Genomic DNA, 11869 nt, shown 5'->3' on the forward strand with positions numbered 1-11869 from the left:
TGATGCATCAGGATAAATAAAACTTCAAAGGGAGAATAAGTCACTCATTTTTATATGCTTTAGTTATCTTTTTCTTCATATAAGTGCAAAAATCTATGATGATAAAATTTGTCATAATTGTGAAATGCCTGCCATACATTCCCTATTCCATTAACAAAAAGTTTTCTTGCATTTTTCTTTGACAGGATGATGAGGTAAGGGAAAGCCGATTCAGCTTCACAGCATATGGAATGGGACCATGTCTGCAAGCAAAAGATGGTGTAACTCCAAAGGGCCCAAACCATCCTGTCCAGGTAATGCCAAAAAGTCCTGATGAAATGAGGAAGGTCTTTATTGATCGGGCCAAGAAGATTGACACCATCTCCCGAGCCTGCTTCCCATTAGCTTTCTTGATTTTTAACATTTTCTACTGGGTTATCTATAAAATCCTTAGGCATGAGGATATTCATCAGCAACAAGATTAAGTCTCTGATGGCATACAAACACAAACATTAAATTCAGAAGAAAATTTTCTTGCCATAGTTGTATGTATGTGTGCATATGTACGTGTGTGCAGTGTCCAAATGATAGCCACTATATTAAAACAGTAAGAGGAAAAGGTTTATTTTGATTTTTATGTGAAGTCATGAGAGAAGCCAAGGTTCTTTTAATGGATACAAATATGTATTATGGGGATTCTGTTTCATATTAATTCAAGAAGAAAAGTTTTTTCATAGTAAATCATATATGTGGAAGCTTTACTGCCAATGTGTTTGTATGTTATATAATATTACATAGTAGTAGATGTAAAAACTACTTTGGAGTATCTTGATTTTTAGTTCAGTGATATTAACTGTGACAAAAGAAAGATTTGTACAGTAAATTTTATGAAAGAAAAAAGGAAAATGACAAAGATAAAAATATCAATAGTTTGAACTGTAAAATTATTTTCTTATACTCATAAAAAAGGAAAGTATTCAGTAATTCAGTGGAAAATTCACTCGAATTAGTTAAGTATTATTATACATAGAAACACTATAGAACATATGTAAGGACAAAAAGTTTCAAATTAGGAGGTTAAAAAACTTTCATTGTTTAGAATACTATATATAAATATTTAGAATACCAAGTTTTCCTTTGTGGAGATTTCAAGCAAATGGCTTAGTAGATCACACTGTATTCAAAACCTACTTTTCATAAAATTTGTAACTCTAGGAATAAGGATGGAATTACTAAAGACATTTTTGTTTTTAAATAATTGTTACAATTATGTATTTTAAATTATTGCCAAACACTGAAAAATTCAAGCCAGCACCTTCATTTTTGTTATATTTTTAATAGCTGCTTAATTGTTTGTGATTACATTTAATGTTTTGATATATAACTGAACAAAGTTCAGTAACTTTTATATTTTGGTTTAGAATGAGACTTTAAATATCAATGTAATTAAAAGTATTTACATTTTGATAAAAATGAATTCAATGAAAACAAATTCATGAAAAATTTTTTAATAAGCACAGTTTCCCATCAAAATTACATGGGTTCAAACTTTCCAAATATAAAGAGAGTAGGTTTATAATTGATATGTCATTCAATTCTATGAAGATTGTTTTCATATTTCTGAATTAATGAATTCAAAATATAAGCCATTCACAACATGTGAATGATTTTAAATAAAAATTTTAGTTAAAATTTATCAATACCCCCATGGGATTATTTCAACTGCAATGGGGTATCAGCTCATTTCATGCAGTGTAATTAGTAGAAATATGTGATAGTGTTCTTGGTTAAACTGAACCAGACTCTAATTCTTTTCTCTTGCTATTTTTTGAATTATTTTTTTACCATCAATGTTGTATTTGGAAATATTTTTGAGTGCTTTTAAGATATTTTAATTATCAGTGGCACTGGATGAAAACTCAGTGTATCAAATTATTTACTGAGAAAAATAAACATTAAGCTGATATAAGATAGAAAAATAAGTCAGTTCTGAAATCCTGTGTACTATTTTCTGACCTTTAACTACTCTCAAACTAAAAGCAGGAACTGTCATTTAAAACGGAATCTTTTCAATGTTTTTGTACTTTGGTTTAGTTTTTAAAAATTAACTTTAAAAAAGTACTTAGCATTAAAAAAACAAATTATCTAAGTAATTAAGACAAGGAAAATGTCATCATGCAAATTCTACAACTGGAAGAATTTGCTATTATGTACTTTACCTACTTTGAGGACTACCCACCCCAAAATTATACATATGTGTCTACATTTGCTGTCTATGAATTAAAACCATGAAAGAATATTCTTATATTGAAGATAAGAGCAAGACAGACTGTTTCTTATCACTGAGAACTAGTTGGGGAATTTGACATAATTATAAATTAAACTGTCTCAATGTCTATGAAATACTTGAATACATTTTTCTATATTTTATATATTTTATTTCAAAGTTTTCTAACACTGCTTATGTTAAATTAATTCTGAAAAAAGAAAACAAATATATTAAGATAAGCATACATAGTCCCATAAGAAATTCATAGACATCACTTGCTTTCATACTTAAGGATATTACAAATGTGTCATTTATTTAAAGCCTAAAACTATGAATGTAAGTTTACCAGCAATGAGAAAACTTGTCAACAAGGGCATGGTACTTTCAGAAATATATCAAAACTATTAAACTTTCCTTAGGCATAATTTTAATTTCCTATTATTCTTATTATTGCCCTCCTGCCTAAGAAAATACTCTCTCATAGCCTCACTTACACAGCAACAGTGACAAGACAAACACAGCTGAATGCAAAATGTTCAAAGTTAATGTCCCCTCTAATGACTCCTTACACTGTAAAACTATATTGTAATTAGCATCGTAAAATAGCACTTGCTCCAATAAGCCCTGTTTCAGACCAGCATATTTTAAATTAAAAAAAAAAAACACAGAAAACTACTAATGGTGAGAAATTTTTAAAGTGTACATATACACTAATTACCACACATTTTTTTGGATTTCCAGTATGGATATTCTAAAAAATTCTGATATAGCCATATTAGAAAGTGCATACAGTTTTTTTAAAAAGTTACTTATCTCATGGGCCGGAAATTTGGCTCAGTTTGTTGAACACTTGCCTGGCATGCATGAGGCCCTGGGTTAGATTCCTAGTGTGTGTATGTCTCTCTCTTTCTCTCTCTCTCATACACACACATACATACACACACACACACACACACAAACACCTCAACCAATGAAATATTTGGTAACACAGCCTATGAAATTTAAAGAAACCTTGTCAACATACATGTGTTCAACCTTCTCTTTCCTTCCCATTAGAATTAGACTTATACTATGATAGAAACCTAGCACTTTCTTTACTACTTATATTAGGAAACCAGAAGCACCCTAGAAGCAAGAAAGCAAGGGTCTTTAAAACTTTCCCCAACCTTTCCAGAAATTTTTTCATGACACTTATCTGAAAAGCCCATCCAATTCTCAGTGCTATATGAAAGTGATCATTATGGTTGCTCATAGTATTACATAATAAATTTTTACTCTATGAATATATTTTAATAATCTTTATCTTAATTTTGAATTATAAATTCTAAATATCTATAACTAAGACATAAATATATGTTTAACAGAAGAGAACAAGTTGTTAACTCTTCTACATTCTGTGCAACTTACAAATAGTTATATAACATTTGGAGAAAATGAGTATCCTTCATACTACATATCCTTTTCCTGAATATCATTCATCTCATTTTTTTAATATAGTCTTCTATTCCTAATATGATACACCTCAACCTTCTGATTACTTGGGGGAATTGAATAGTATAATGTCAGCTAAATTTTTCCTTTTACCTACAAAGTACACATTCCATGAAATTGGCTCCAGTTAATACAGGACTTGCGAAAATTAAAATAGCTTCTTCTAGTATTAAAAGTAGAAAACTGGAAATACCGTATTCAAAGATATCCCTCTCTAACAATGATTTAGAGCACTCTAAGAAACTCTTGAGAATGAAAACGTGTCTAATAATCCTCAGATAGATCATTAACAATCTTTGAGGTGATATCTCCTACTCCAAAATGAATTTCACACACTTTACAATACACTTAAGAGCATGATCTCTAAACTACCTGTATTTCTCAGCTAGCAGATGTTGAACTAGCAAAGCAAAGCAAATCATGCTAAGTACACAGTGGAAAAACAATCAGTATTTGTGATGCTGACAAGGCAAGGACTATAAAATAAAGGCCTTGATGTTATGAGATGAGTTACTCTATACACAGACCATTTAATTTTAGCAGTCTATCCAAGGAAAATATAATCCATGAAAATATGACTTATAAACATAATAACTATTTTAGTTCACTAAGGAGATTAGTCAGGAATTATCTTGATGACTCACAGTTCTTCCCATCTTTGCATCAGCAAGCTACTTTTGAATTTCACCCAACTGTTAAGCACAGTTTATAAAAACTATATATATGCTGCTTGTTAATTTAAGTATTCAATTTTTGAACTAGCTCATTACATTACCTAAATTTGGCTTTGAGAATAAGTTATATAACTGGGCGCAGTGGCACAGGCCTGTAATCCCAGTGGCTCAGGAGGCTGAGACAGGAGGTTCTTGAATTCAAAGCCAGTCTCAGCAAAAGCCAGGCACTAAGAAACTGAGTGAGACCTTGTCTCTAAATAAAATACAAAATAGGGCTGGGAATGTTGTTCAGTGGTCTAGTGCCCTCGAGTTCAATCCCTGGTACACCCCAGCCCTCTGAAAAAAAAAAAGAATGAGTTATTAGTTATTATAGAGGTACTGAAATATTTAGCACGATCACTATAAATTTAATTTGCTTTTTCAGTAGCTGGCTTCATGTGCACTTCAGAGAAGAATTTAGTTGTAAAAACTGTACAATTTTTTAAATGTCAAATTTCAAGAAATCCTTAAAATGGGCCCAAAATTGTCTAATCTTCTCAAACAAAATTAAAATAGTTTCTGGTGCAGTGTTGTTTTTTTTCCCCCAATAATTTTGACAAGACCACTTTATTTAGCTGAACCTATCTGATAATGAATAGTAGAAAGGCATGACCATGAAAATTACAAGTCTCTAAGAGAGTAACAATTTGACCATAATAATCTAGTCTTGTTCTGCACAATTCCTTCATAATTCTTTACTGCATCCTCTATTTGGGGGCCACAAGGCCATTCACAGCATAGCAGGAATAATCCTGACCATCTCTATGATCATTTAAAGTATGGAACCTTTAACTGTGCACATAGTCACTCTCTCTCTGTCATGAAAATTTTACATTTACCATTTGAAACTTAAAGGAAAATGTACACAATGTTTCATTGGCTTTTTATTTTATACCTTGAAATTCATCAACTCATCATTCGGACATGTAAAAGGATTCCAAAAATTATTACAGGTTGTAGCTACAAATCAATTTAGTGCTTTTCAATATAATAAGGTAGAAATCATAGTACATATGGTGTACATGGACACAAAATTCTTTTCTTAACTGAATGCATTTTTATGCCTTTATAAGACATGTTTTCCTCTGATGATTTTTTATTCATGTACTACAAATAAGTAACATTGCAATGTTGTTTTATTCTATTATAAACTTTTCATTAATAAGCATGCACACTACCAACTGTCTCAATTTAATTAATTTTAAGATTAAACTTACAGCCTCACTCCTATTTTAAAAACATTAAACACTGAGCTTCCACAGAGACACAGCTGTTGTTGCTAAATATTTCAAAAGAAAAGTGACATATACTCTTCTATAACAAAGATATTGAGACCCCATGTGTAAAATCCTTAACAATTTAAATATAAGGTAAGAAAAATCTAAAGAAACTTCTCCCAGAAATTGAGCCAGGAGGTACAAAAATCCCAAGCTAGTAGCTATATTACCTGTTTTTCATCTACATTTTTGTAGATGCTGCATTCATATCTCTTGGGTCCCTCTATTATACATACTTAAAAGTTCACTTTTTTGTTAACAAGATGAATTCTTTCAAATTAGAAACATACAGGGAGTCAATTTTTCTAGACAAAGGTCCATAATTCTACAATGTTTTGCAATATATGTGATTCTCTGTGGAAATCATTTGAATTGATCATGTCTTAGTTTTCAAACCATAATATTTTGCCTCAAAACCACATCTGGATCATATATTCTCTTTCTTATCAATGGAATTCTAAAATACTATTTAGGGTGCAGTTCTGTGGCGCAGTGGTGGTATACTTACCTAGCATGTTTGAGACCCTGGGTTCAAGTGATAGCACCACAAATACTAACAATGACAATAAAAATGATAATGATAATAATAAAAAACTATTCAAACTGTATTTGAATAACAGCTATTTGTCAACACTTCTTCCAAAATACAACTGTTGGTGTTAAAATTGCATTTTAACATTTTAGCATTAAGTAGTTTTCTCAGTAATTTTTTATTGATCACACATAAGCAAAATAAGAGAAGAATTTTAAAGATTATAGAGTATTACTTAAAAAACAAAATGTGGTTCTCAATTCTTCTGATATGCACCAGAATTCAGAGCCACTTTATAAACATACACGTATATATTTGATTCCAACATATATCAGATACACACACAATTCCAACATAGATTGTAATTCAATCATTGATTAAGTAACTATTCATTGAGCACCCTGTGTGTATTGAGCACTATGCACTATGCTGAATTCAGTATCTTTGAGGTGAGACATGAAATCCTGCATTACTGACAAAGTTTAACAAATGAGAGAACTGATGTGAACACACACAAGCCTATTCTTTTAATAAGGCATGATCAATTCAAAGCCTCTTTAATAACGCTTGTTAAAAATTCATAATTTTTTTCTTTCTTCAAGCAATCCATTTCAGTTGTCTCCATTTACATTCTTGGAATCAGATATAAACCTTTGAGCTTTCCCCCCAATGTCAGATCCTTCATCATTACATTATCTACATTTTCCTAACACCCATACAGCAACAGTAGCTCATTACTCTGAAGGCAGCCTGGTCCTTTTCTGTATGACAGAAAAGTTCATCCTCATCAATAAATTAGTTCACTTTCTAAGAAACAAATAAGTCTATCCTATTCCCATCAGACAACCCATAATATATTTTCTAATGTCTCCTACCTATGTTTAAGCTCAATTAATATTATTTTCAGTCAGGTATCACTAGCTTTATTCTTATTTAAGTAATTCATTACAACACTTCAAGCATTAAACACTGATGAGGTATTTTCAGGTTTATAAAACAGTGAAACATAAAATTAATCATCTACATAAATATAAATTGGTTTTAAAAAGTCTATGTAAATTATTTGCAGTAACTTTAAATATTTTCCGGCAACCTAGCAATAATTTTTAAAATAAATATTGAAAAATGTAATTCAGATATGAAGATACAATATAAAACCCTACAAAGTAGTATAAAATTTTAAAAACTATCATATCCACACAATTCATATTTTTACAACAAAGCTATAGTAAAAAATAATGAATTGTTATTTTAATAGTGGATTTTTCTATGGGGTGGTTTTAGCAAAGATGCCTTCAGGGAACTCCACTTATTTTCTAGCCTGGCTTGTACGTGAGAGGTAAGGAGTTGCAGCTTAAAGCCAAGCAAGGATATTCAAACATACAGCTGCACTTGAATATGCTTAAATAATTTTGCACTCTTTCACTTTTATCTCTATGAATTATGCAAAAGCTTTTCCTTAAGTTTCCATTTTAATGTATGATAGATGATAGCACTGGGGGAAAAGTAGAATGAAGTACCTTGATGTTCTCTGGGTACAATGTGCTGTGAAAAACAAAAAGAAAATGTACCACATATTTTCCAGGGGGTATCTCAACATGATACACAGTGACTTCATTACTGGTGAGACAATATGTTTAAAAGACTACCCCTGAAAAAATACTGCTATTTTATGATGTTAGCTATTTTTCTGTAGATCTAAAACTTGTCTTCCTGAGTCTGATATCTGTTTTCCTGTTCAGACTGGTGTCATATTTTTTTCAGAAAATTATACTAAAAATATATTTTAAAATTTATGCACGATTTATCAACTCAATTTTCATTATATTATCTTTAGTTCAATTCTGCAACTAACCAGCTCTATAATCAGTCATTAACCCATGAACATATGATATTTATCATGTAACTGCAGATAATTTGATCAAAATCAATAAAAGTTAACACTTTCCAAGAATATGAATATCTTTTGTGCAATTTTTTAAAGAACAAATTTCATCAGAGTATTATGTTGTTGTTCTAACAAAAATCATACTATATTTCTGTTTGGATGAGAATTATTTAATCTAGGATTACAAAAGTCAGTGACATATCATTCAGAGAAGCCTTAATAGATGGTATCCCATTATAGGAAAACTACCACAAGGAAGATGGTGAATGGAACTTTTCAACTAATAATAGAATGAAAGAAGATGTGTTACCAACTAGAAAGATTACTTGATATTATTGTATTACTACTTTTATTTTTGTTTGAAAGCTTTTTCCTTACAATTTGTTTGTTGAATAAATCATTTATTTAACCTACCCACAGAGATTCTTTCAAAGTGAATTGCTAATCTTTCTTCATTTTAAATATGAGATTTCATTTTGGTCTTTGCCTCCATACAGTTAGGTTGGTATAGTTTAGGGAAGGACAATAATAAAGAAATAAGAGAAAATTCAATGTATGAAAAATTTAAAAAAATTTTACAGCATATGATAACTGGTCTTTCATTTTTGGAGTACTTATAATTTATATATAAATAATAGCCTTTTACATAATTTTATGTTTAATGGCACAAGATTCAAAAAAAAACCACACATGACAAATTCCTTCCTAAATTGGCATTATTATTTCCTTTGATGAACTAGCCGTCACTAACTGAATGGTCAAAACATAAGCAGAAACTCAACTGAAATACTGCCATAAAACCAGGCAAAGTTATCTGTAAGTGCGAGTGCTAGAAGTATCTTTAGGCAATCAATGTTTAAACAAAGCATATTTGAATAAATGTAATGTGACTGGCTACACTAACAACTGGGAAAAAATCACATCAAACAATTTTTAAAAATCAATTTGTTCTACTATGGTTTAAAAATATTCATTATTCTCATTATATTCAACATTTCAATAGCACTAAGTTGGTGATATTGTTATACATACTTTATATCAATTTACTATTGCTGACAGTTGCTTTCTTCCTTGATGAACTGATTTTCTAAGTATATTCCTTTCTAATTTTGCATAATTTACACAGTTCATTACCCATTCAAGAGAAGCTTAAAACAGAATGATGACATACTTACTGAACTATGGTATGCTATAAATATTTAGATATTTAGCTATTAATGTTGCCTTGTGTTTGACCCCATATGTTGTCTTACCAAATTATCTCAGTGAATGCTCTAACAGTATCTGAAAATTCACGAAAGACAAATTATTAACTGGAAGCTAGGTTGTGAAAGGAGGATAGTACTGTCAAAGAAAATCAGTTAAAGCAGTGAAGGCAAATTTTATCCAGGAAAAATCACAGTAAGAAGAAAGAAACTTCACTATAAAACTGTGCTCCATTCTGAATACACAGATAAGTGGGAAGTAATGGACAAGTGAGGATCAGTGGATGAAAAATTCTAAGAGGAATCCAGTGTAAGGGGGATTCTAGTCAAATTGATTCAGCAAGATTCTTGTTCTTGAGAAGATATACAGTGTGGAAGATTTCATCAAACTGACCCAGCAGAATTCTTGCTAAAACTAAATGGGCCAAAGGCAAACTCAACTTCAAGCCTACTTAGAAAGGGAGCTCAAAGGAATGTAACCAAAGTTTGGTCAACAAAAAAATCCTGTCATCATCCATAGTCTACTACATGACATGAGAAATGAGTTGTCTAAAAACTTGTTATCCAAACAATAGCAGTTTAAAAATCAAATGGCATTTACTTACCATCATGTGGCCTAAGTAATCTTGGTCTTTCAAAGGGGATCTTGTTTGAAGTCATCCATAAAAAAGTCATGTTTTGATGCCAAACTTCTATTACTCCTGGAATCAACTTTTTAAAAAAGATACTCTTCTAAATTATTTGTTCCAAAAATAATTATCTTTATAGGTTCTTACTGAAATATTTATTCTCTTCCCCCCAAAATCACTTCCTACCTAGTGATCTTGCTTGAAATTGTTAGTCTCTGGAAGATCATGTTTACAGTTATAACACTATACTTCCTTTATCATTGATAAAATAAAGTTGAAATAAAATAGAAATAGAAACAAACTGAATTTATTCAAATTCTACAATTATTTGACACATAATTGGAAAAATTCAAAAACACACATTTATTTAACTGCCATAAAGTTTCTGAAAAAAGATTGACAGTGGATTATTAAATCCCTTGAAGAAATATATCTTTAATCTATCACATTATATATAATAAATACCAGAACTGAAGCTAGAAGGATATCTATCATCTCTGGGTGATTCTTTTGTTGTCCTTTTCATCATCATCGAAAAATTTTAAGTCTCTACTGTAATAAGCCACGAAAACCTCAAATAGTACCAAACAGGAAAGCTTCCTCTACTTTCAGGAGCAAAGCAAGGAAGGAAACAACATCAGCAAGAACCAAATGTCACAGACTAGATGCTTATTTTTACTTAATGTAAGTGCTTCTCCTGTGTAGTCAATAATCCCTAAACAAGGCTAAAGTCTTTCTAAAATGATGGAATTAAATTGATACTTCACATATAGTAAATTAAAATATCTTTCCAATTCAAGTGATTTGTGATTTTTTTTCCTTCCTGGATAAAAAAGAGAAATGGTAAAATATAAATGGAAATGGTACAGTCTTTATAATTTAACTGAAATCAAATCAGTATCCATTTACTATAAATGGGTTATGTTTGAAATCATTTTTCTATATTGTCTGTGAAAATTAAGTAATAAAACCACTAGGATAAATAAAAATACATTATTTAAAATCATAAAGAAAAATGCATAAGGAAAACATTTATGTGAATTATTTATCAAATGGGTAATATAATTTAAAAATAAAATTTTAAAAGTTGTACTATAATAATTTCATATTGTTGGCTTATTTTTACTAACTGCTTCCCTTTTTATTATTTATACGAAACATGATTACCTTTAATATGTTTTACGTTTTCTTAAACAATTACATATGGTGGGCTTACATACCATTGTTAGCATGCTTAAATCCTTAAGTGATCAAAATAATGGAGTCTTATGACTCAAATATAAATATTAAACATAAGAGGCAATATGCAGTTGTCTACTTAATGTCATTATTCTGTCCTCTAAGTTATTTCCTATAAGAGGTAGTATAAATATAATGTCATTATTCTGTCCTCTAAGTTATTTCCTATAAGAGGTAGTATAAATATAATGTCATTATTCTGTCCTCTAAGTTATTTCCTATAAGAGGTAGACCCTTTGGTATCTTCACTAAGCATTGAAACTGCTAAGTCAGTACATAGTAAAAGGTTCTCACTAAATATTACAGATAGCAACCTGGTATGTGCTGAATACCCTTAGATTCAAACAAGTCCCCAAATTTTCTAAAGAACAGTTACTCAGATACAGAACTGGAATTTCTAATTACCTGTAAATTAAAAATTATATTGCATTCATGAGGTATCTAACATTTTTATATTTTAAAAGACTGCATGTTCCTTTATCGCATAAATGTAGATAGAACATAAGCCACTCTGTACCTAAACCACAAGATGGCTCCCTCTCATTGGTTTGGGGATTGTAAAGAGCATTACAAAAACAGTTGTGGCTAATTTTACTAATGATTGAAAGCAATCTTTTGCCACAAAAGACATATTAAAGTGAAAAAAG

General features: G+C 30.3%; 1 protein-coding gene across 2 annotated transcripts in view; it reads left to right on the forward strand.

The window, feature by feature from the left end:
• The window catches only part of Glra3 (glycine receptor alpha 3), a 173582-nt gene extending 165051 nt beyond the window's left edge, over positions 1-8531 (forward strand). For both annotated transcript variants that reach the window (XM_046427546.2, XM_046427547.2), the window contains one exon: positions 186-8531. In XM_046427546.2, coding sequence (XP_046283502.1) covers positions 186-464 — 279 coding nt within the window. In that variant the 3' untranslated portion in view covers positions 465-8531. The remainder of the gene's footprint in view (positions 1-185) is intronic.
• Positions 8532-11869: the final 3338 nt, after the last annotated feature.

The sequence above is a fragment of the Marmota monax genome, unplaced genomic scaffold (genome assembly GCF_021218885.2).
Source record: "Marmota monax isolate L192 unplaced genomic scaffold, Marmota_monax_Labrador192_F-V1.1 WCK01_AAM20220418_F8-fsc00159, whole genome shotgun sequence".
Lineage (NCBI taxonomy): Eukaryota > Metazoa > Chordata > Mammalia > Rodentia > Sciuridae > Marmota > Marmota monax.